The sequence below is a fragment of the Lolium rigidum genome, chromosome 6 (genome assembly GCF_022539505.1).
Source record: "Lolium rigidum isolate FL_2022 chromosome 6, APGP_CSIRO_Lrig_0.1, whole genome shotgun sequence".
NCBI lineage: Eukaryota > Viridiplantae > Streptophyta > Magnoliopsida > Poales > Poaceae > Lolium > Lolium rigidum.
Genome location: NC_061513.1, coordinates 224,950,563 through 224,975,925, shown reverse-complemented (window position 1 = coordinate 224,975,925; position 25,363 = coordinate 224,950,563). Strand labels below are relative to the sequence as shown.

Sequence of the window (25,363 nt, the reverse complement as noted above, 5' to 3'; positions counted from 1 at the left end):
GGCGACGGCGAGCGGCCGGCGCGGCTAGGGTTTGCTCGCGCTCACGAGAGAAAGGGAGAGGAAGCGAGGGCGCCGGGGGAAGATAAGGACGAGGGAGAGGGAGAGGGGCCTCCGGGACGCCTCCTCGTCCGGGAGGGCGGCGAGCAGGAGGTGGCCGGCGCGGGCACGGCCACGCAGTGTGCACCGCCCGGCGCCGGAAGAAGACAACATCCATTTTTTAAAAACCCCCCGGGTTTTGTCGTTTTCCATGAAATTTTGAAAACTGGGCAAAATCAATTATATTTTTGGCATTTTGCAACCCTTTAGAGATCCAAAATAACTTAGAAACTTTAGGGGAAATTTTAGTGGCCTTTCTAATAATAGTTGAAAGTCCACGTATTTTTATTTTGGGGTTTTCAAACATTTGAACACATTTCAAAAAGACAAAGACTTGCATAAACCTAGGGTTTCCATTTTGATTTACTTGCAAAAATTTCCCTAATGCATTTTATATGATGCTCATGATGCACAAACAACTTCCTAATTAGGGTTTAGCAAAACAGGGATGTTACATACGTCCACCATCCAATCAACACTGCACCACCAAATCACCTAGATCAGCTAACCCATCGGTAGATCAGGGTTCTCCTTGGCCCTACTAGCTCTAGGATGAAATTTGGTGAAAAACAGGCAAAACCTCTACGCTACTGCTTGAAACACACATATTCCTTACTCATGATCGAAAAATGTATGGTCATTCTCTCACAAGAAACAGCCAAAACGTTGACAAGTCATGCTAAGTATGCCATTACCCGTTTCAACAGAAAATACCAACGCGTCCAAACAGAACAAAATACCAACACGTCCAAACAGAATGCATCTGCATCGGGAGTCTACGATCTTTGAGCGCCTGATCATCTAACTGCACATGATACGTGACCTGAGCTGTCAACCTAGGTCAAGCCATAAAATTTGTAACAGAATCTACACCTGAGAGCACAAAAAGATTCTCAACAACCGACAAACATAAAATAAACTGCGCTGGAACTCTGCAAATGAACATTTTGAGTTATACGCATAATACCAGTACCCCAGCCCAGGTATGAAGTAAATCATTTGGAAGAACAGAGACAGCTCGATAGCCGACTCTTCCACGGTAACTTCGGACCACACAAACCGTTTGGCATACCACAAAACCCACCAAAGTTCCGCAGTCTTTCATGTCCTAAGCAATCTATGCAACACAACTACAGGCCTTAAAATGCGGCAATCTTGCACCTGAGGATCTTTCTCACCCACGGCCACGACCTGCAATTAAGTAGAACATGTCAGTACGTTGCCAGGAACACACTAAGAGCACATTACAATGCTGGTCTCACTGAAAGTACGGAACATACCCCTATTCCCACCTTTGCTTCCGATTCCACCCCTTCCACGGCCACCACCCTTCCCATCATCTTGGCCACGTCCGATGCCTCTGCCTCCAGGTTTGGTGCCTATATCTCCTCTTCCTCTTCCGCGGCCAACACCTGGTGGCTTCCTATCTGCAGTTACAATAGCGACATAATTCAGAACAGCACTGAACCTCTCAACAGCTCTAAGAAATGGTCTATTTGATAACAGTAAGTAAATTTGTGTATGTGTGTGCTGGCATTCCTACCAACACGTGGTCCACTCTAAGAAGACAACTACCAGTGCATTTAGAAATGGAGTCGATGCAAGTTCTAATTAGTGCCAGCAGATTGGCATAAAAGTGATCCACAGCACTGCATATGCATCCATCATGATTAATTTTGAAGATGCTATGAACAATTGAACACTATGTTTAAAAAATAAATAATAGGAGATTTCCTCCTACGCAGATACATGCATTGCATTCACCATGCTTAATTTTGAAGATGATCACTAGGTTTGCAAGATGAATAACCTATGAATGTGAAGGATCAATATAACAAATAGACTCGGATATCTAAAACCGAACTCAGGCTCATCTGATCCTGGAGAACGCAGCCAATCAAATGACTTGGCGTGCAGTTGGGGATATGTATTTGCCTATGTGTAGTTCACGTATTTCTATTTGGTTGTACAAATATCAACTGACATGTGACTGCATTGGTCGGTCCAGTCGTCGGCTCAGTTCCAAAGTACAACAGTACAACGGCTGAGGCGATGACATCTCGGCAGCAGAGAGTGCCTATGCAATTGATAAAGTGGACTAAGGAGCAAAAGATGATGGGTATGCAGTCTCTGTTAGGCAGTAGACATTTAATACCTGACAGACCCATATGCATGTACCTTGTATCTCCTGTGTATAGTGACTCGTATGTCTAATGAAATAGGCTACATACTGCACATCCCTAGGTAGCTGGACGGTACAGATAAAGAGAGCATATGTGCTCCAGAGAAGAAACGCCGTGTCCTAGACTCTTTTCACAACATATGTCAGAAACTGTGTATCTGGCTTTATGCAGCCAAATCTAAAAAAAAACTTTAACCACGTACATAAAACAACCCTTGCATGACAACAGGAAAAAGGACACTAGACTATTGATGGAGGATGCATTCACACTATTATAGGTGTACCATACTGTGATATGACTGAAATCAAGTTGTCTCTCAGAGGCCACACTGTCAAATTTTCCCAAATTATTATGAATCAGATTAATGAGCAGCTCACGATTAACACAACCAATAAAATATTGCTTTACTTAAATATATTACTCATTTTATGAGTCCAAACATATATGTGTGTTCCAAGGGACAATCTACTGTTGATCCCATCAGCTGTAGACTTTAGATGCATAGTTGCATACCTGATCTACTCTTGGAAGTTTCCTCTTGAACCTTGTCAATTACCTGCAAGAAGATAATGCAATCAGAATAGAAAGGCTGGATAACTGCAGTACCAAAAGCTTCAGTACTGATGTATCGTAGCACCATTTGAAACAGAAGGGCCATAATAAGACAAGATTTACTCATGTGATAATTCAGCGATTAAAGCCAAATAAATTTTTAACAGTCCTTGCAGATCACTAGCTAGCCCTAACAACAAACTTTGGACACTTGGATAACTAGTTGATTGGGCTACTCCTGTGGACTATTTTGTCCAAAGATTACAGTGAACAGACTAGAGCTCAGTCTCAAGACTACAATCCACAGGCTAGAGCTCGGTGACAAGATTACAGTGCACAGCCTAGAGCTCACCATGCTATTGTGCAACACTGTACAAAATATTCCCTTGTTAAATAGGTAGACCCCGTGGGCTTTCATGGTCCCCGAGATACTTGTTTGACCACTAATTACATAATAGAGTACAACCTAGTTCATCCTCTAAAAAATACTAGAAACTAGTTAATAGAATAAGTTCGAATTTCGACAATTAATCTACCATCCACAAAATTATTCATGGATGTTTTTCGCCTAGTCTAGGTCATAAGAGTTTCATAACTTACAAGACCAAAATATAATTAAGAACTTCTTAAGATAGCAGGTCTGCTTATGCTGTATTCTAAGTGTACTTAATCAAATGCTTGATCCATACTGAAACCCAATCATTAATAATATGAACAGGTCCATTGTCTAGCATTAAACATCATTGTCTTAGTTTCATCAAACAAAGAACAGCTAACAATACTCAGACTAAGCATATTGTGCAATTACATACACTACTGAGTCTACTGACTCGCTCACAAAGTATCAACTTCTGCTGATTAAGACACTGATATTGAATAGTCTAAGCACCTATTAGCAATCATAGAAGCTTACACTAGAAGTTCATATAACACATAATAATGGTGTACAATCTATGAATGGAAACGCGCAGACTGATAATGCAATAGGGCAGGGGCAATTCTAGCGGCTTAGGCTCCATAAGGCTCTAACCTGTCCCCACTTTTGCAAAAGAATCATCAACCAATAGCATGGTTTTAAAGGCGTCGCTTAGGCGACGCTTAAGCGTCCGAGCGTTCCAGGAGGGCAAGGCGTCGGCGTCGCCTTTGTTTTCTGCCCAAGGCGTCCAAAGGCGTCGCCTAGGCGCGAAATCGCCGCCTTGCAAGAATCTGGACGCCTCTGTTCTGTGCGCGGGAAACTTTGGGCTGGCAGGAGGGGAAAACAGAAATGGTGGGCTGGGAGGGAAATTGAGGGCCATCTATAGGGGAAAGAGAGGGAAGAGAGAGAGGGGGAGCTCCTCTCACGCGACCTCCCCAACTCTGGCCAGATCTGCTGCTGCTCCTTCATCTGCCGGCCTCCCCAGCTCCGGCCAAGCTTCTGGCCAAGCTTCTGGCAACTCCTCCCACTGGTTCATCCCTCTCCCAGAGGGGAAACAATGTACAGCTTCCATGACAGCTTCTCTTGGTGCCTTGGTGGTGTCTGGTGTGTGTATGTGATGCACTTCTTCTTGCCTGCTTTGCCTCTGCTTGCCTCTGCTCATCCTACCTAGCTGATGCTTTGCTTCCAGCAAGGCAGCCTCAAAGGCGTCGCCTTGCAATGCGCCTTGAGCGCCTAGGCGTTGAGGCGCCCCCCCATCGCCTTGGGACGCCTTGGCGCCTTTAAAACCATGACCAATAGGTGTCAAGCCATAGATAATGGACCAATAGGTGTCAAGCCATAGATAATGGACCAAAGGTTTGTTCTATACAGCACAAGGCATGCATGGAAGACGAATAACTGAAAGAGGAGTTATGCAGCACAAGGACAAACTAGGGCTCTGTAGTTCAGAGCATGGCCTAACTATGAAAAAAAATACTACCTACCATTGCCAAGCTAAGAAACGTAAATTCACAAATGCTAGTAATCATTTTCAGTTCACTCTTGCAAGGCAAAATTCTTAACCCTGGATGGCATCTGACTTGATGCTGGCACATAGACATTAAGACATCTATGTCATGAGATGCAATTTCAATTACCAGTGTAATACAGCGTATCTAGACAAATCTGAGTCACTTATTTGTGGGTGGAGTGAGTACTTTTTTTAGCACAGCTTCCTGAAAATAATAACAAGATAGCACCATCTCCTAAGGTCACCTATGTTCTCCCACATGTTTGCAAGTTTATGCACATTTTGATATACTTGGAAGATATTTTTAAGGCAATATTTCTAGCGATCATGCTTTTGCGCCCTAAGCCAGATGTTGCATCTGAAGAAATTTCTTCTGTTTCCTCGTTATACTTACAGACAGAACAAAGAGACATTGCATCTGAAACACATACCTCATCAGGAACCCGAAGGTACTTGATGGTGTTCCCACGGATATAGCACTCGGGCATCCTCCAAAACTTATCACCATCCTGCAAATCCAACCATAGAACATAAGAAACAGCATTGCACAGTCTAGTCGAGTAAGACGAAAAGGACTGAATGCCTTGGAACACCCGACATTCTGAGCATCAATTTTACAGTTACTTGCATATTTCGTTACAGAAATAAAGGGTGCCTCCCAGTTTCGTGTTAATCAAACAATTCCCTTAACAAATCCTGTGCTCGATAAAATCAATTAGAGGAGGGAGACCAGGAGCGCGAGATTCACCTTTGAGGTGCAAATAACCTCCCGGAGGTGGATGTTCATCCACGTGTCGCAGTTAACCAAGTGGCCATTGTAAGTCTCGCCGTTCTTGAGCTCCACGAGCTAAAACAACACAAAAAAAAGACAGAACAGAACCGTAACCTGATTAGAACCAACAGCGGAAGAACTAAACCAGGAACGGAGGCGAATCCAGCCGATCTGATCTTACCATGGGATGCCCCTGGGCTGTCTTGAGGAGGGAGAGGGGAAGCTGCGAAAGAGCACAAACTGCGAATTAGACACGGCCGCATCTCCAGCTTTGGGGATCGAGAGGGGAAGGGGAAGAGGAGAAACGCACCATCTTGAACGAGATCCGGAGATTTTAAAAAACTAGGCCGGATCGGGGAGAGGAGGACGGGGAGCTGGATCGCCGCCGGCGCGGGATCAAAGCTGCGGCTTCGGAAGGAGGTCGCGGGAGCAAAACCCTAGTTGCCGCCGGGTTGGTGTCGGTAAGAAGGGAGGTGGGACGAGGCAGTACTCGCGAACCCTAGCAAGCACAAGCACAAGCACAGGCAGGACCTCAATCTAATACTCAACCGGCTCTCGTTTAGCTTCTTTCTCTGGAGGGGTTATTTAGCATAAGGTTTCCTTTTTTCCAATGTTATAAATCGGTCTCGTCTCTACCGAAAATCTTCCACAATCCATTAAAAAAATCTTCGACAAAATAATACACTCTCACGGTATGAATATATGCTCATAGCTAAGAATGCACACACGTCCCTGCAAAAAAAAATGCACACACGCACAACATATCTCTAGGAACACTTCCAAAAGACTGAGTCTAATAAACTGATTCAACAGGCCTTAAAATTAACGAAGTCATCGTATGCGTCTCGCTATTGACGGAAACATCGACCCCGCTGCAGAAAAATCATTTTTTATGAGACACCAAAATGTCAAACCTAGGGTTTGATTCCTAATGGGTTGGGGAGTGCCACTAGCCTTATAATCATCCAACCACGAATGGGTTCTCATTACTATTTCACTAACTACAAACTATACTACCTCCATTCCAAAGCTTAAGACTTATATTATTTTTTGAAAGTCAAACTATGCCAAGTTTGACCAAATTTTTTATCAAAAATCATTAACATGCAAAATATAAAATCAATACATTAGATAGATAATAAAATATGTTTTTCATATTGTATCTACAAAATATCATATTTGTTGATAGATTCTTCTAAAAACTTAGTTAAACTTTATTTGGGTTGACTTTTTTTTTAAAAAAAATAAGCCTTAAGCTTTGAAATGGAGATAGTATAAAAAATCCACTAGTCTAAATATAGGAAGGATATTGTGCTATCATAAACCTGGCATAAGCTTGGCAATTCATAAAAAAGACCTATATGAAAAAATATCTTCCACCAAAAATATTTTGAGGTGGACAACATTCCTGGCTTGGAGGGTGATTAGAACCCAACCAGACCAGACCCTAGGTTTAGCATTTTGTGTAAGGCACACGAGATCAAGCATATGGCCGACATCAAGAATCCATAAGACAAATTTTAAAGTAGAAGATGACATTCCCACCAATAGTGAGGTGTTTGTGATAACTTTGTCAATCCTCAAACTCCGTGATTCCTCTCGTGGCTTGTGTAATTATGCGTTCACAATATATTTGGTTTTCTGTTTTTTATACGGATCATTCTTTGATGCTCGTTCAGGTGCTACTTCACCGTGGACCGTGCACTTCCCCTCTGTAAGGGGGGAAGAGGGGTGTGTCGAGGTGTTTATAAGTGCCTACTACATCTTTATTGTGTTTCTAAAAGAGTGGATATGGCTAGAAATTCAAGTTTCACACGAGTAGTTCAAGTTTTATTTTAGAGTAGCATGTTTAACTCGGATTCGATTGGAATATCTTGGTGTCACTATGTTACACTCGGAGTATAATGCTTCTCTTGTTTTCGGGTGCGTGCGTGATACGTCTCCGACGTATCGATAATTTCTTATGATCCATGCCATATTATTGATGATACCTACATGTTTTATGCACACTTTATGTCATATTCGTGCATTTTCTGGAACTAACTTATTAACAAGATGCCGAAGAGCCAGTTGTTGTTTTTCTGCTGTTTTTGGTTTCAGAAATCCTAGTAACGAAATATTCTCGGAATTGGACGAAATCAAGACCCAGGGTCCTATTTTGCCACGAACCTTCCAGAAGACCGAAAGGGATACGAAGTGGGGCGACGAGGTGCCGCCACCATATGGCCGCGCGGCCAGAGGGGGGCCCGCGCCGCCCTATGGTGTGGGCCCCTCCTCAGCCCTCCGACTCCGCCCTTTCGCCTACTTAAAGCCTCCGTCGCGAAACCCCTGATGCGAAGAACCACGATACGGAAAACCTTCCAGAGCCGCCGCCATCGCGAAGCCAAGATCTGGGGGACAGGAGTCTCTGTTCCGGCACCCTGCCGGAGCGGGGAAGTGCCCCCGGAAGGCTTCTCCATCGACACCGCTGCCATCTCCATCGCCATCTTCATCAACGCTGCTGTCTCCCATGAGGAGGGAGTAGTTCTCCATCGAGGCTCGGGGCTGTACCGGTAGCTATGTGGTTCATCTCTCTCCTATGTACTTCAATACAATAATCTCATGAGCTGCCTTACATGATTGAGATTCATATGATGACGCTTGTAATCTAGATGTCGTTATGCTAGTCAAGTGAATTTTACTTATGTGATCTCCGGAGACTCCTTGTCCCACGTGTGTAAAGGTGACAGTGTGTGCACCGTGTGGGTCTCTTAGGCTATATTTCACAGAATACTTATTCACCGTTATGAATGGCGTAGTGAAGTGCTTATTTATATCTCTTTATGATTGCAATGTGTTTTGTATCACAATTTATCTATGTGCTACTCTAGTGATGTTATTAAAGTAGTTTTATTTCTCCCGCACGGTGTAATGGTGACAAGGTGTGCATCCGTGTTAGTACTTGGCGTATGCTATGATCATGATCTCTTGTAGATTATGAAGTTAACTATTGCTATGATAGTATTGATGTGATCTATTCCTCCTACATAGCGTGAAGGTGACAAAGTGTGCATGCTGTGTTAGTACTTGGTTTAGTCGTATTGATCTTTCATGCACTCTAAGGTTATTTAAATATGAACATTGAATTGTGGAGCTTGTTAACTCCGGCATTGAGGGTTCGTGTAATCCTACGCAATGTGTTCATCATCCAACAAAAGAGTGTAGAGTATGCATTTATCTATTCTGTTATGTGATCAATGTTGAGAGTGTCCACTAGTGAAAGTCTAATCCCTAGGCCTTGTTCCTAAATACTGAAATACAAATCTGCTGCAATACTTGTTTTTACTGTTTTCTTACAAACAATCATCTTCCACACAATACAGTTAATCCTTTGTTACAGCAAGCCGGTGAGATTGACAACTCACTGTTTCGTTGGGGCAAAGTACTTTGGTTGTGTTGTGCAGGTTCCACGTTGGCGCCGGAATCCCTGGTGTTGCGCCGCACTACATCCCGCCGCCATCAACCTTCAACGTGCTTCTTGGCTCCTCCCCGGTTCGATAAACCTTGGTTTCTTTCTCGAGGGAAAACTTGCTGCCGTGCGCATCATACCTTCCTCTTGGGGTTCCCAACGAACGTGTGAAATACACGCCATCAAGCATATTTTCCGGCACCGTTGCCGGGGAGATCAAGACACGCCGCAAGGGGAGTCTCCACTTCTCAATCTCTTTACTTTGTTTTTGTCTTGCTTTATTTTATTTACTACTTTGTTTGCTGCACTTATATCAAAACACAAAAAAAATAGTTGCTAGCTTTACTTTATTTACTGTCTTGCACTCTATATCGAAAACACAAAAAAAATTAGTTACTTGCATTTACTTTACTTGATTCATCATGTTTCCTTTTAATTTTACCACAAAGAACATACCGGTAGGACGCGGGTCTATCATTGGGAGAAACAATATAGAAGAATTCTTCAGTCATGTTAGTACCGTTGAAGATCTTGAAGATATACCACTTGCAAAAGCTGTCCCTACTTATGAAGATGCCTCTGTTTGTTTGGTGCGCATGATGGAAGCTAGATTTATTAGTCTCAACCCCATGATACAACACATGTTTCTTACACTTTCTGATATGGAGCGGGGAGAGAAGAGAGATTTTGTTCTAAAAGTCTTAGTGCGAGAATTTGAAGATATAGCCATAGAAGCTAGAAAAGTTTTTATTAGGCATAAGAGGCTTGGCTTTTATACCGACTTTAAAAGAACACTTGAAAAAATGGATATGTATAGAATGAAATATACTGATAATGCTAATGATGGTGGGGAGATCAAAGCACCAATACCATGTAAACTCCTAGCTATGAATGATGCACTAGAAAATAACTATGCTTGGCTTGTTCCTGAAAATTTGTTCGATGAGAGTAGCAAGCCCAAGACTATTGAAAAGGGAGACGCTGAAACTTATGTATCCAATATACTATGCATGGTTGAGAAAACTCCAAACCCCGCTGTAGATGCACCACCCTTCGATAACACTTGAGTTACACTTTCTGCGCCTAGCTGAAAGGCGTTAAAGAAAAGCGCTTATGGGAGACAACCCATGTTTTTACTACAGTATTTTTGTTTTATATTTGAGTCTTGAAAGTTGTTTACTACTGTAGCAACCTCTCCTTATCTTAGTTTTGAGTTTTGTTGTGCCAAGTAAAGTCTTTGATAGTAAAGTAAGTACTAGATTTGGATTACTGCGCAGTTCCAGCATTTCTTTGCTGTCACGAATCTGGGTCTACCTCCCTGTAGGTAGCTCAGAAAATTAAGACAATTTACGTGCATGATCCTCAGATATGTACGCAACTTTCATTCAATTTGGGCATTTTCATTTGAGCAAGTCTGGTGGCCTAATAAAATCCATCTTTACGGACTGTTCTGTTTTGACAGATTCTGCCTTTTTTATTTCGCATTGCCTCTTTCGCTATATTGGATGAATTTCTTTGATCCATTAATGTCCAGTAGCTTTATGCAATGTCCAGAAGTGTTAAGAATGATTGTGTCACCTCTGAACATGTTAATTTTTATTGTGCACTAACCCTCTAATGAGTTGTTTCGAGTTTGGTGTGGAGGAAGTTTTCAAGGATCAAGAGAAGAGTATGATGCAATATGATCAAGGAGAGTGAAAGCTCTAAGCTTGGGGATGCTCCGGTGGTTCACCCCTGCATATTATAAGAAGACTCAAGCGTCTAAGCTTGGGGATGCCCAAGGCATCCCCTTCTTCATCGACAACATTATCAGGTTCCTCCCCGAAACTATATTTTTATTCCGTCACATCTTATGCACTTTGCTTGGAGCGTCGGTTTGTTTTTGTTTTTTGTTTTGTTTGAATAAAATGGATCCTAGCATTCACTTTATGGGCGAGAGACACGCTCCGCTGTAGCATATGGACAAGTATGTCCTTAGGCTCTACTCATAGTATTCATGGCGAAGTTTCTTCTTCGTTAAATTGTTATATGGTTGGAATTGGAAAATACTACATGTAGTAATTCTAAAATGTCTTGGATAATTTGATACTTGGCAATTGTTGTGCTCATGTTTAAGCTCTTGCGTCATATACTTTGCACCCATTAATGAAGAAACACTTAGAGCTTGCTAATTTGGTTTGCATATTTGGTTTCTCTAGAGTCTAGATAATATCTAGTATTGAGTTTTGAACAACAAGGAAGACGGTGTAGAGTCTTATAATGTTTACAATATGTCTTTTATGTGAGTTTTGCTGCACCGGTTCATCCTTGTGTTTGTTTCAAATAACCTTGCTAGCCTAAACCTTGTATCGAGAGGGAATACTTCTCATGCATCCAAAATACTTGAGCCAACCACTATGCCATTTGTGTCCACCATACCTACCTACTACATGGTATTTATCCGCCATTCCAAAGTAAATTGCTTGAGTGCTACCTTTAAAATTCCATCATTCACCTTTGCAATATATAGCTCATGGGACAAATAGCTTAAAAACTATTGTGGTATTGAATATGTACTTATGCACTTTATCTCTTATTAAGTTGCTTGTTGTGCGATAACCATGTTTCTGGGGACGCCATTAACTATTCTTTGTTGAATATCATGTGAGTTGCTATGCATGTCCGTCTTGTCTGAAGTAAGAGAGATCTACCACCTTAATGGTTGGAGCATGCATATTGTTAGAGAAGAACATTGGGCCGCTAACTAAAGCCATGATTCATGGTAGAAGTTTCAGTTTTGGACATATATCCTCAATCTCATATGAGAATAATAATTGTTGCCACATGCTTATGCATTAAAGAGGAGTCCATTATCCGTTGTCCATGTTGTCCCGGTATGGATGTCTAAGTTGAGAATAATCAAAAGCGAGAAATCCAAAATGCGAGCTTTCTCCTTAGACCTTTGTACAGGCGGCATGGAGGTACCCCATTGTGACACTTGGTTAAAACATGTGCATTGCAAAGATCCGGTAGTCCAAGCTAATTAGGACAAGGTGCGGGCACTATTAGTATACTATGCATGAGACTTGCAACTTGTAGGATATAATTTACATAACTCATATGCTTTATTACTACCGTTGACAAAATTGTTTCATGTTTTCAAATAAAAGCTCTAGCACAAATATAGCAATCGATGCTTTCCTCTTTGAAGGACCATTCTTTTTACTTTTATGTTGAGTCAGTTCACCTAACTCTCTCCACCTCAAGAAGCAAACACTTGTGTGAACTGTGCATTGATTCCTACATACTTGCATATTGTACTTGTTATATTACTCTATGTTGACAATTATCCATGAGATATACATGTTACAAGTTGAAAGCAACCGCTGAAACTTAATCTTCCTTTGTGTCGCTTCAATGCCTTTACTTTGATTTATTGCTTTATGAGTTAACTCTTATGCAAGACTTATTGATGCTTGTCTTGAAGTACTATTCATGAAAAGTCTTTGCTTTATGATTCACTTGTTTACTCATGTCATTACCATTGTTTTGATCGCTGCATTCATGACATATGTTTACAAATAGTATGATCAAGGTTATGATGGCATGTCACTTCGGAAATTATCTTTGTTATCGTTTTACCTCGCTCGGGACGAGCGTAACTAAGCTTGGGGATGCTGATACGTCTCCGACGTATCGATAATTTCTTATGATCCATGCCATATTATTGATGATACCTACATGTTTTATGCACACTTTATGTCATATTCGTGCATTTTCCGGAACTAACCTATTAACAAGATGCCGAAGAGCCAGCTTGTCGTTTTCTGCTGTTTTTGGTTTCGAAATCCTAGTAACGAAATATTCTCGGAATTGGACGAAATCAAGACCCGTGGTCCTATTTTGCCACGAACCTTCCGAGAAGACCGAAAGGGATACGAAGTGGGGCGACGAGGTGCCGCCACCATAGGGCCGCGCGGCCAGAGGGGGGCCCGCGCCGCCCTATGGTGTGGGCCCCTCGTCAGCCCTCCGACTCCGCCCTTCCGCCTACTTAAAGCCTCCGTCGCGAAACCCCTGATGCGAAGAACCACGATACGGAAAACCTTCCAGAGCCGCCGCCATCGCGAAGCCAAGATCTGGGGGACAGAGTCTCTCGTTCCGCACCCTGCCGGAGCGGGGAAGTGCCCCCGGAAGGCTTCTCCATCGACACCGCTGCCATCTCCACCGCCATCTTCATCAACGCTGTTGTCTCCCATGAGGAGGGAGTAGTTCTCCATCGAGGCTCGGGGCTGTACCGGTAGCTATGTGGTTCATCTCTCTCCTATGTACTTCAATACAATAATCTCATGAGCTTCCTTACATGATTGAGATTCATATGATGATGCTTGTAATCTAGATGTCGTTATGCTAGTCAAGTGAATTTTACTTATGTGATCTCCGGAGACTCCTTGTCCCACGTGTGTAAAGGTGACAGTGTGTGCACCGTGTGGGTCTCTTAGGCTATATTTCACGAATACTTATTCACTGTTATGAATGGCGTAGTGAAGTGCTTATTTATATCTCTTTATGATTGCAATGTGTTTTGTATCACAATTTATCTATGTGCTACTCTAGTGATGTTATTAAAGTAGTTTTATTCCTCCCGCACGGTGTAATGGTGACAAGTGTGTGCATCCGTGTTAGTACTTGGCGTATGCTATGATCATGATCTCTTGTAGATTATGAAGTTAACTATTGCTATGATAGTATTGATGTGATCTATTCCTCCTACATAGCGTGAAGGTGACAAGTAGTGCATGCTGTGTTAGTACTTGGTTTAGTCGTATTGATCTTTCATGCACTCTAAGGTTATTTAAATATGAACATTGAATTGTGGAGCTTGTTAACTCCGGCATTGAGGGTTCGTGTAATCCTACGCAATGTGTTCATCATCCAACAAAAGAGTGTAGAGTATGCATTTATCTATTCTGTTATGTGATCAATGTTGAGAGTGTCCACTAGTGAAAGTACTGAAATACAAATCTGCTGCAATACTTGTTTTTACTGTTTTCTTGCAAATAATCATCTTCCACACAATACAGTTAATCCTTTGTTACAGCAAGCCGGTGAGATTGACAACCTCACTGTTTCGTTGGGGCAAAGTACTTTGGTTGTGTTGTGCAGGTTCCACGTTGGCGCCGGAATCCCTGGTGTTGCGCCGCACTACATCCCGCCGCCATCAACCTTCAACGTGCTTCTTGGCTCCTCCTGGTTCGATAAACCTTGGTTTCTTTCTGAGGGAAAACTTGCTGCTGTGCGCATCATACCTTCCTCTTGGGGTTCCCAACGAACGTGTGAAATACACGCCATCAATACGCAGTTTTTTTTTTGTAGTAGCACCGGGCCGCAGCTTGCAGGTTTGTATTGCTCAACCTCATTCCCTTTGGCAAAAAAGCCCACATGCTAAGGGTCGGAAAACCTTGAGGTTAGAGGTGCACAACCGGACGTTGAATTGTTGATGCCTTGTATCTTCCACCGTAAGAGGAAATTAAGTGCCTCTAAAGACATCTGTAGCGGGTTTCTTATAATTTAGAAGAGTAAATGGTAGAGTTAATTTAGAGGAGTAAAATTTTACTTCTCTAGTGGTGGCCTGATCTAACCAGTTTGTTAAATTTAACTTTTCGAACGAAATGACCCCTGATTTTTCTTCCTTCCGACTCATGATGCCTCGCAAAGTGACCCCAGGCCTTCGTGTTCATTGACAAGGCGGCATACGCTGACCTAACTGTGGTGGTGTTCCGTGGAACGGGACCATTCGACACAGAACGGTGAAGCATGGATGCTTCATGAAGGTGCTTCGGTTGTAGAGGAACACCAGTTGGCTAGAGAAGATCGACGCGATAACGGAGCGGACGTTGGCCTACTGCGCCATCCATGACTCGCTCAAGAAGTTCCTTGCAAGAAACTTGCGCGTCAAGTTCGCGACCACGGACCACAGTCTCGACGGTGTGCTCGTCGTTCTCTTCCCTTCCATTGTTGCTATGCATGGCGAGAGCACGACCTTATGACCAGGTTGCAGGCCTGTACACAGGCAGTCCCGCGTTGGGGACCAGCAGCGGGCATTTTTTACACAATTCCTCACCGCCAACAAAATTTCAGCACCAGCGAGGGTGGCCATATTTGTGATCGCGTTAGGGGGTTCTATTTTCCTGGTCACCCGAGCTGCCAACGGCCGGCGGCTTGGGTTCCGACAGCGGTGGACAAGAGAAAAGGAAGGGTGAACTTTTAAGGAACGGGCTCCACGGATGACTATAAATAAATGTTGGCTCTTTTTAGGGGGCACTCTTATATTTTTACTCCTCTAAAGATTTTGACATACTGGCTAGATGTGGTTTAGCCCCCCAAAACGAAAATTTTACTCCTCTAATAATTTTTAAGGGCTCCTATGATCCATATGATTTGTATAGAAATTGTGTAGGATTTGGATCCTATGAAAAATTTCCTACATAAATTGTTCCGATTCATAGGCATGTCATTTCAGTCATATATTTTTTCCTATTCTTGTGTTTCTCCTATCTATTAATCAAAGGAGGCCTATGGGATCGGCTAGAGATGCTACGACTATTTCAGTATTTCTACATGCTAATGGTTGTTGCTCCTGGTCGCAAAGGTTGGTGGACAACATTAGGAATGGAAACATTAATCAACCGTGTATTCAGATATCCTTCTATATAAGATTCCAGCCGATCAATTTGAAAAGTTTTTCTTCAGAAACCTCCCCTAAAAAGAGCTTTTGGCATATCTCTTTTTTCTGTCTCCAAAAGCTATCGGGCACATTGACTACACATAGGATGAAACGTGACCTCCCAACCGCGGTCGGTTGTTGCCAACAAATGGCTAGTTTTCAAGTACTCGTAGAAAGAACAATTAAGTAGCCGAGCTCCACTTTCATCAAGCCCATGCATTTGAATTTATCTTCTGTACCAGTACGAGACAAGAGTCATTTTCATCAAGGACCAAAGATGGAAGCTTTTGCTGCAGAAGAGCAAATAATTCAGAGCACTGGTTAAGATTGCCCAGCCAGAATTAAACAATGCATGAGGGGAACAAAAAGGGTGAGGTAAATATATTTAGAAAAGACAGCTCAACCGTTGATGTTTCTTCTCTGACAAGCATCCTGGAACTGGCATATGTCAGGCTCGGAGAATTTCTCTGCCACGAGCCCACGACTCAATCAAGAAAGGGAACGATGGAAATATTTTTTTTTCGTCACAGAAGCACATTCACCGCAGCTAAACTAAATAGAACGTGAAAGTTGTCCACGAATTTACTGGGAACAAATAAAGTTCAGGGACAAAATGCATGCGAAACACCTGCTACACAAATCTGAAACTTACATTTTTCACCGAGATAGACAGAAATTACACAGTCAGCTAGTAACATGCATCTTCAGGAAGCAAGATCGATCTGCTTGTCGTAATTGCCGCAGGAGGTACTGAAGCGAGAGATATTGGTGTTTCTTTTCTGACAAGCATCCGGGAAATGGCATATGTCAGGCTGGGGAAATTTCTCTGCCACGACTCAATCAAGATTTTTTTTTAGAAATGTTTCTTCTCCATAGAAACAGTCAACTATCCATGACGATGGTGTGGTGTGGTGTATCGCGGATAAAGTTCTCCAATCTCCACGAATTTAGTGGGCGCAGATAATAAAGTTAAGAGCCGCCAAAATGCACGCGAAACACCAGTTACAGAATCTGAACCTTACTTTTCACCCAAATAGACAGAAATTACACAATCAACTAACATGTCCAGAGCATCTACGAAGCGTCGAAGCTAGTGATCGATAGATGAAGCATCTTCTTCTGGTCGATGGTAATTACAGCAGAGGTACTGAATGATTAGGCATAGGTGGCAGGTAAGAAAGTGGAGGCAATGGGGTTTAGCCCCTGCACTGGGTGATGGCGCTGCACCCGCGGGAGTAGGGGTTGGCCTCTCCGCCGGGCTGGCAGTTGTAGTAGGAGGCGCCCCGCTGCGAGCACGGCACGCTGTCCCGGCGCAGCGCGTCGTAGCCGATGTACCCGGACCCGCTCTGGAGCACCCGGCGCTTGCCGGCCATGGCCGCCACCTCGGCCTCGCCCTCGCCGTCGACGCCGAAGTACTCCATGCACTCGCCCACCGTGCCGCGGCACGTCCGCCCGCCACGCCGCATCACCACGGCCGCCGCGCCGCCCAGCCCACCGGTGCTCTTCATGGTCGCCGTGAACGCCGACGCCGACGAAGCGAGTGCCGCCGCGGCGAAGAGGGCCAGGAGGAGGGCTGCGACAGCCGGTAGGAGCTTCGGCGCCATTGCCGGCGGGTGGTAGGTACGTACGTGGAGCTAGGTGTGGGTGGATGGTGGCGGAGGTACGTACCAGGAAACGGTGGTGGAGCTCAGCTGGGTGTGTGAGGGGAGAGAGAGGCGGGGTGGTGGGTTATATGGCAATGGCGCGGCGGCACGGCCGCAGTAGGTGAGAATTGGAGAAAGGTGGGAGGGATGGCGCGTCGCGTCGGTGTGGCACTGTCGCGTCACAGCGACCGTTGGTTGGTCTGGATCGTGACCGATCGATCAAGATTGCCGCCGCGCGCGCGCGTATATATGAATGATCGGCATCGGAATGATCACTGATATATTCGGCCATTTTTGTTGAGCAGTGAACTTCACTTTGGATGGTTCGATCGATCGAGTTGAAATGCGTGCGCATTGGATCACGAGCCTATACATCATCAGGCGCATGAAAAAAAATGGAAGAGAGAAACGATTCTCCAATCTCTATGCATGCTCTCTTGGGTCACGACAAGCATGACTGGATGTGCGTGGTTACGTAATATGTGTGCCACGTACACCATGCGTGGCACATCATTCTTGTATGGGCCTTTGATCTCTCTGTCGCCGGAAACAACACATCTGTGAAAAACTAGCAGCATCTTCCCCGGTGCCTCCTAAATTATCATCCGTTATTTTAGGACCAACTGCCTATAGCGGTGCCGCCAGCTAGGCTAGCCTAAATAGTTTTGTTTACCTATTTTTGCTGAAAACTAAATAATTTTGAAATGAGAACTGCAAACGCATTGGCTCCAATATAGTATCATGCAACAATTTAAATAGTTATTATTATGACTAGAACGAGACAAATGCTAGGTTTTTTTAGCCAATAAAATCATCATGCATCAACTTGCATGGTATTCTTCATCTTCTCCTTGTTTTGATCATTGATTTTTAAAAGATCATACAACATGTATTCTAGCCTCTTGTTCGCCTCCTCCTTTAGCTCTTTCTTTTCTCACTCCCGTCTCTTCTTCTCCTCTATGTGCAGTGTTCTCCATGTTCGCAAACTCAATCATAACTTGCTCTTCATGGCTCTTCTTTTTAGAGAACTACATGCCTATGTTTGTCCCTTCGAAAGCAATGGCTTTCTTCGGGAAGCGGTCATGAATGCGACAACGCTCGGCATCATTGTCGGCGAGCCCATGAAATGTTGGATCAGAGATGCTCTCAGGTTTGTAGTCCACCTCCAGGCACTACAGATCAGCCAAAACAGACCAATTTAAGCTAGCAAAAAAACCGTAAAATCATGGACTACATCGGTGAAAAATCCAATACATTAGCGAAGGAAATTTCGCCCAATCCCCCATCATTCACAGTGACGACGAAATGGACCTATCCGAGCTACCGACTACTGGACCGAAGCGGCAGCTTCTTCCGAACGAGGGCGTGAGCAGCAATTGAAGTGAAAGGATGGCACAAGTGATTCGTCGATGGCTCGGAAGTGACGGTGCGGCGACGGCATTTTTGCGGGCGAGGAGACGACCAAGGGGAGAAGTGGGGCAATGGATGAATTTGTATCATTGACGTTTGACGCCTGCCCATGTTACACATCGGTCCCTGCAAATCTACCTCTATAGGTTGGGTGTAGTTTTAACCCGTTCCAACTGCCGGCGTCCATTTGGAGAGGCTGTTTTGACGGGCACCCCCAATAAATCTTTTAGGGAAGCATTCGGACTGCTGGCGGAGATGGTGTAAACAAAACTTATTTCAGCAGGAGTCGTGTCCAGTACATTGATTATCGTGATGGGTTGTCTGACGGACAAGCTAGCTAGCAATTTAGAAATACGTACTAGTAGCTTTCCATGGCTAGCTTCAGTGCTACTCCTAGCCTATAGTACGTACGTAGTGCGTGTATGACAGCTCTTCAATCCAAACATGTTTAAAATGATCAGAAGTCAACGTTTCAAAAGTTTGAATTTATTAACCGTGACTAAAAGTATAAGTTTAAGAAACAGATGGTAGAACACACAATGCGATCAGTACATTAATTAACATGATTGGGTGTCAGAAGGTTTTTCCTTTAAGTGTATTGATGGGGTGTCAGATGGACAAGCTAGAGATAAACACTCGAGGCCTAGCTTCAACGATACTCAGCAGTTAGCACTGGTCCTGTGTCAGTGAGTGCGGCACCAGAGCCAGTGAAATGTTGCGCAACAAACGGATTGGCACTGGCAATGTGTTCCAGGTTAGCTTAACCGTGTCGCGGATTCAATGCAACAGCTATGGCAGATGTCCTTTTCCAACTTTATAGAAACGCTATGGCATGCTAGCTAGCTCTTGGCCCTGGCTAGGCTACCTAAGCAACCGATCCATCAATCGGATCAGTTGAATTTGTTTGACACCTATAGCACGGCCAGGATTAATTACGACGTACGCAGGTGGAGTACGGTATCACGCATGTTCCATCTTAATCAGGGCCACGTATATACGTGCAGAACCAGGACGCCACCATGCTATGCTATACCCAAATGTACGGTGGGAAATAAATTCCGATTATGAATATGAATGGATATGTGGAAACAAGTAGCAAATCGGAGCGGTTACACCGGCCGGAATAGTTCAATGCAATGCATGAAATGGTTGCTGCTACCGTACGCGCATACGTCGCCATCCATCGGCAGGCAGAGGACGGACTAGACGATGCTTTACGTACGCCGGGCCAGCGCGTTGAATTCTTCCTTCCTTTGGTACGACGCGCGCGCGCGCGCGCGGTAGATGGAAACACATGCCGCCCATCGGTAGTCCCAGTCGAACTTTTGCGTTTAGTTGGGTAGAATTTTTACGCGTTAGCTTGTTCTTTGTTAGGATTTAATTAATAGGTTAATTATTATCCCTCATGTAATTATGTATGTTGGTTGGTTTGCCAACACACATCTCTTCCTCACACCTCTTCTTTGAGAAACACAGTACAAACGCAGGCGATCACATACACGCGCATACACCCACCCCTATGAACGCACACACGCACACCCTACCCCTATGAGCACCTCCGGAAGACTGAGCCGGCGGATTGGATCTTGAAATTGACGAAGTCACCACAGGCGCCTCGCTGTCGACGGGAACATCGCCTCCCACTGAATGAATATTCCGCCTTTATGAGACACACAGATGTCAAACCTGGGGTTTGAACTCTGGTGGGCTGGGGTTACAACCACCCACCTAACCACCCAACCTCAGGTTGGTTCACACCTCTTCGAACGAACGTGATCCATATTCGCGTCCATTTTTCTTGTATATAAGCTGTGAATCATCAATAGAATAGAACAGTTGAATCTTTGTTGTTTATCTCGATTTGCTTCTCAATATTACTTTCAACACGTTATCAACACGCTCTACCGAGAGCATCATAGCGCAAAGTCACTGAGAATTGAAAACAGGGAAGATAGGAAGAACTGGCACTCGGTAAGATCGGTAAGAATCACGCATGGAGGCTTCCTGTCTCCACTTTTCTTGCTCCTTCGCGGAGATGGATGCATTCCGCGTTGGTGGTCTTCCTGACTACCACCATGGTGTTCGTTATCTTTGCTTGTTTGATGGCGCTCAGATTCGTCATCGTGGTTTCCACGGTCTCCCTTGCCACCGGCCACAAGTGTGCGTTGCCGCCCAGGCTCCTTGCCGGTCCGTCGCCCTGCTCTATGCGGACAAATTCCTCGTAAGCCGAGGACACCGTCGTCGACCCGCTGCTCGCAGCGCTTGGCTTTCCCGGCGGTGTCCAGTGGCGAAGCTAGAGCACATTGTTATTGGGTTTAGCTCTATTGCTTATGGTATAATCTATTATTAAAATTCAACCACGGTACTAATTTATTGAAGATTTGGCAAAAAATCATTGGGTTCATTTGCACCCAATCTTTCTACACCAGCTCGGCCACTGGCGGTGTCCATGCTCGCGGCGCCGCACGGCTTGCACCCTTGCGGCGCGCCGCCGCCCGCGACAACTGCGGCCTCCCGGCTCGATGCACGCCGCCAAGAAATCACACTAGCGGCGGCTAACAAACGACGGGCCCCGTCACCGGCGTTGCGGCGGTGGCTGACAATCTTTATCTGATGTTTATATAAGAGTGTGGATGTTATACGAATATCACGCAGGAATGTCACACCCCACAACATCTGTTTCTTTTGTGTCAACAATCGCTAGCATGCAAATAACCTTAAGGGAAAATGTTTGAAGCTCACTTAGCCCTTCATCCAGACCGCACCAATGGAGCTAGTTGTTCGCAAGATGTTTCTCCTGGACGTTGCAACACCATGCCTCTCTGGCGGTCACAGGACCCTATGGGCACGGAGAACATGATGATTGAGTATGCCTCAGTCGACATGTTTGGAGACTTTAAGTAGTCCCATTATCTCCTTAGTGATTTATTTATTTATGTCCATTTATGTTGTTACAACAGACATATATTCTATCAGCACTCTTATATAAACAAGAGTGGATGTCCTCTATATATTTGATAAAGATTTTCATACAAGAAACTCTTGAATTCGATATATAGATTTCTGCGGGAGCCAATCCGATGGATGAGGAACAAGTATTTGAAAAGGTACCATCTCTATTGTTTGGATTGTACTACACATACAATCAACCCGTTGCACATGTTACGTATAAATCAATTTCATTGATCATTATTTGCATGAAGCTAAGTTTTCTCAATCATCAGATATGTAGCTCATTTTGAGGTTCTCATATACCTCTAGACACTATTGATATAGTAGAAGCGGAACTAGACAATTCTATCAGCACTGATATAAACAAGAGTGGATGTTCTCTATATATTTGATAAAGATTTCCATACTAGAAACTCTTGAATTCGATATATAGATTTCTGCGGGAGCCAATCCAATGGATGAGGAACAAGTATTTGAAAAGGTACCCTCTCTATTGTTTGGATTGTACTACAAGTACAATCAACCCGTTGCACATGTTACCTATAAATCAATTTCATTGGTCATTATTTGCATGAAGCTAAGTTTTCTCAATCATCAGATATGTTGCTCATTTTGAGGTTCTCATATACCTCAAGATAAAAAAATGAAACAGTGTCTAGGAGGAACTAGACACTATTGATATAGTAGAAGCGGGACTTGGCGTGACAATTCCAGAAATTCTTCCCTGACAGGGCTCGAGCTCTGGTCGTTGGGGTGCGCCACTGCGACCCCAACCACTGGGCTATGCCCACGTCGCCTATACCTCAAGATCAAAGCTAGATCACTTAAGTCCCTCAACCAAATGAATCCGAGGTGATATTTGTGGTCTAGTCCAACCATTGTATGGACTAAAAAACGAATTATAATCAATTCAAATGGATAATGATGCAGAATTCTCTTCATGTGTCTCCAATAATTATTGCACGGCTTTTGAAGAATGAACTTCAGCACTTTGTCACATATGTTCATACACAAAAGGTTGGTTGAATATCTAAGCAATAGGATCAGACTTCTTGCACGACCTTTATTAATAAGTTGAAATTTACCAACTTCACATTGGAGTCATGCGGTTTTACACGCCGCTGACTAACTAACTGCACATTGCAGTACTTCCCCTCTGCAATTGATATGTGGAAATTCTCCCAGCATTTACCACCTGCGTAAGTTCAAAAGCGCGTACCGATCTCATCACCGCAACGTATATCATAGGCCCACATATTAGGGATCTATGTGGGGTACAGATCTTCGTCGATCACTAAGTACCTTGAACTCCTCATAAAGGATCTGTTCATAGCCTTGTACGTTGCTTGCAAATATTGAAGGATGGATATTTACAGGCATTAAGGGGAGATTTCAAGTATCAAATAGAATGCCAGGAAATCATTTTGGAATCCACGTTCCTCTCCATATCCACATACTCAAGATCTGGACTATACGTCTACGATTCATAAATTTGCAACACTTTGCAAATAACCTGCCAGATTTATTTACTAATTAAAAGGTGATATATAATTCTTTAATCCGGCTAGAAATGCGCCCGAAAGAGTGGAGGTACCTATAAAAACCACTCAAATCCCTATCTCTGAAAAAAGAAGGAGTAGTACGTCCTCTAACCATGATCTAGCTTCCAACAAGCAACAAGGTAAAACAAGGAGAAATCCTCTGAATCAGTAAATGCATATCAACCTAGCATTGACTAACACCTTATGGGTAGTATACACCCAGTGGAAGGGAAACCTTCACAACCCAGCTTCAGCTTGCACACACTGGCTGGGGCATTGGAACACTCGGACTCACGTGTATTGGGAAATCACGAAGAATCAATATGGGTGCTTGAGATTTCCTCTAACTATATCGATTATGGAGAATCATATAATTAAAGCCTACAAATGTCGACAATATTTCTCTTGTATGATTGAAAACATCTTTCACAATGATTCAGATCCAAAGACCATGGCCATGACAGAGTTTAAACCACTTACTTGGACTGAAACAATCGAAGGGTGTAATCCAAGCAAAATTAGCCTCGCTCCTCCAAATGAATTCCATATGCGGTTCAGTATGTTCTCTTCCAGCAATGGAATGAGATAACAAGGTGGTGAGAAAGCAAGGCTCGTAGCACAAGATCGGATTTACGTAGAGATCTGAGACCTAATCTCCAGATGCGAGTGGAATCCTATTTCCGATACATAATATCATGGCAGTACAAAATCATCTATCTATGCAGTTGATAGATTTAGTGACTACATATCTATGTGAATCACTAGATTTGGACATGCCCGGTTCCCGATGGAATCTTAATCCGAATCAAAATGCAAATGTAGCATGTATTATGTAAATTTAATAAGTTACAACATGGCTTGTTGTTGTCGGTATATTTTGGTACAACCGATGTAGTGAGTTCCTTATATACAAGGATTACTCCTACAATGATGATTACTGATGTCTACGGGAGCTTCTATTCTTGTAGACAATGTTGGGCCTCCAAGAGCAGAGGTTTATAGAACAGCAGCAAGTTTTCCCTTGAGTGGATCACCCAAGGTTTATCGAACTCAGGGAGGAAGAGGTCAAAGATATCCCTCTCATGCAACCCTGCAACCACAAAGCAAGAAGTCTCTTGTGTCCCCAACACACCTAATAGGTGCACTAGTTCGGCGAAGAGATAGTGAAATACAGGTGGTATGAATAAATAGTAGCAGTAGAAACGGTGCCAGAAAAGTGCTTGCTGGCGTGTAGTTGATGATGGTAATATGGCAGCAGTAGTAACACAGTAAAACAGTAAACAAGCAGCGATAGCGATATTTAGGAACAAGGCCTAGGGATCATACTTTCACTAGTGGACACTCTCAACATTGATCGCATAATAAATAACTCTTTCTCATATGTGCTACATACACTCTTTTGTTGGATGATGAACACATTGCGTAGGATTACACGAACCCTCAATGCCGGAGTTAACAAGCTCCACAATTCAATGTTCATATTTAAATAACCTTAGAGCATAATAGATCATTGCAAAATAAACCAAGAACTAACATAGTGCACACACTCGTCCACATTACACTATGAAGGAGGAATAGATCACATCAATACTATCATAATGATAATTAACTCCACAATCTACAAGAGATCATGATCATAGCCTACGACAAGAACCACACAGTGCACACACTAGTCACCTTTACACCATGCAGGAGGAATAGACTACTTTAATAACATCACATGAGTAGCACACAACTAGTAGCGATACAAAGCTCATCATATGGATCTCAATCATGTAAAGCAGCTCATGAGATCATTGTATTGAAGTACATAGGAGAGAGATTAACCACATAGCTACCGGTACAGCCCCGAGCCTCGATGGAGAACTACTCCCTCCTCATGGGAGACAGCAGCGTTGATCGAGATGGCGGTGGTGTCGATGGAGAAGCCTTCCGGGGGAACTTCCCCGTCCCGGCGGCGTGCCGGAACAGAGACTCCTGTCCCCCAGATCTTGGCTTCGCGATGGCGGCGGCTCTGGAAGGTTTCTCGTACCGTGGATTTTTCGTCTCGAGGTTTTAGGTCTGGGACCTTTTTATAGGCGAAGAGGCGGCGTCAGAGGGTCGAAGAGGCGGCGACACCATAGGGTGGCGCGGGCCAC

The 25,363-nt window shown here is 43.8% G+C and overlaps 2 protein-coding genes across 3 annotated transcripts; both read right to left on the bottom strand.

The window, feature by feature from the left end:
- Positions 1-986: 986 nt before the first annotated feature.
- LOC124663276 (probable U6 snRNA-associated Sm-like protein LSm4) lies at positions 987-6,053 on the bottom strand. 2 transcript variants are annotated; one of them, XM_047201001.1, is made up of 7 exons: positions 5,839-6,053; positions 5,710-5,751; positions 5,505-5,603; positions 5,188-5,265; positions 2,793-2,835; positions 1,377-1,523; positions 987-1,287 (listed from the first exon to the last, which is right to left on the bottom strand). In XM_047201001.1, exons 1-7 carry the CDS (start codon positions 5,839-5,841, stop codon positions 1,271-1,273), a joined length of 429 nt encoding a protein of 142 aa, XP_047056957.1. In that variant the 5' UTR covers positions 5,842-6,053; the 3' UTR covers positions 987-1,270. The 2 variants fall into 2 exon arrangements, with proteins under 2 accessions (XP_047056957.1, XP_047056958.1); XM_047201002.1 differs by having other exon boundaries at positions 1,389-1,523; positions 5,839-6,052.
- A 10,633-nt stretch (positions 6,054-16,686) lies between these two features.
- LOC124667769 (rapid alkalinization factor-like) lies at positions 16,687-17,307 on the bottom strand. Its single transcript, XM_047205020.1, has one exon. It carries the CDS (start codon positions 17,281-17,283, stop codon positions 16,876-16,878), a length of 408 nt encoding a protein of 135 aa, XP_047060976.1. The 5' UTR covers positions 17,284-17,307; the 3' UTR covers positions 16,687-16,875.
- Between the last annotated feature and the right edge of the window lie 8,056 nt (positions 17,308-25,363).

What these genes read in the sequence shown, in the direction of transcription:
- LOC124663276 (XM_047201001.1), bottom strand. An exon ending in AGGTTATTTGCACCTCAAAG is followed by an intron (nt 5,266 to 5,504) that starts GTGAATCTCGCG and finishes TTGGATTTGCAG; the next exon opens with GATGGTGATAAGTTTTGGAG. An exon ending in AACTTCCAAGAGTAGATCAG is followed by an intron (nt 1,524 to 2,792) that starts GTATGCAACTAT and finishes TTGTAACTGCAG; the next exon opens with ATAGGAAGCCACCAGGTGTT.
- LOC124667769 (XM_047205020.1), bottom strand. Translation starts at nt 17,283, where the DNA reads ATGGCGCCGAAGCTCCTACCGGCTGTCGCAGCCCTCCTCCTGGCCCTC.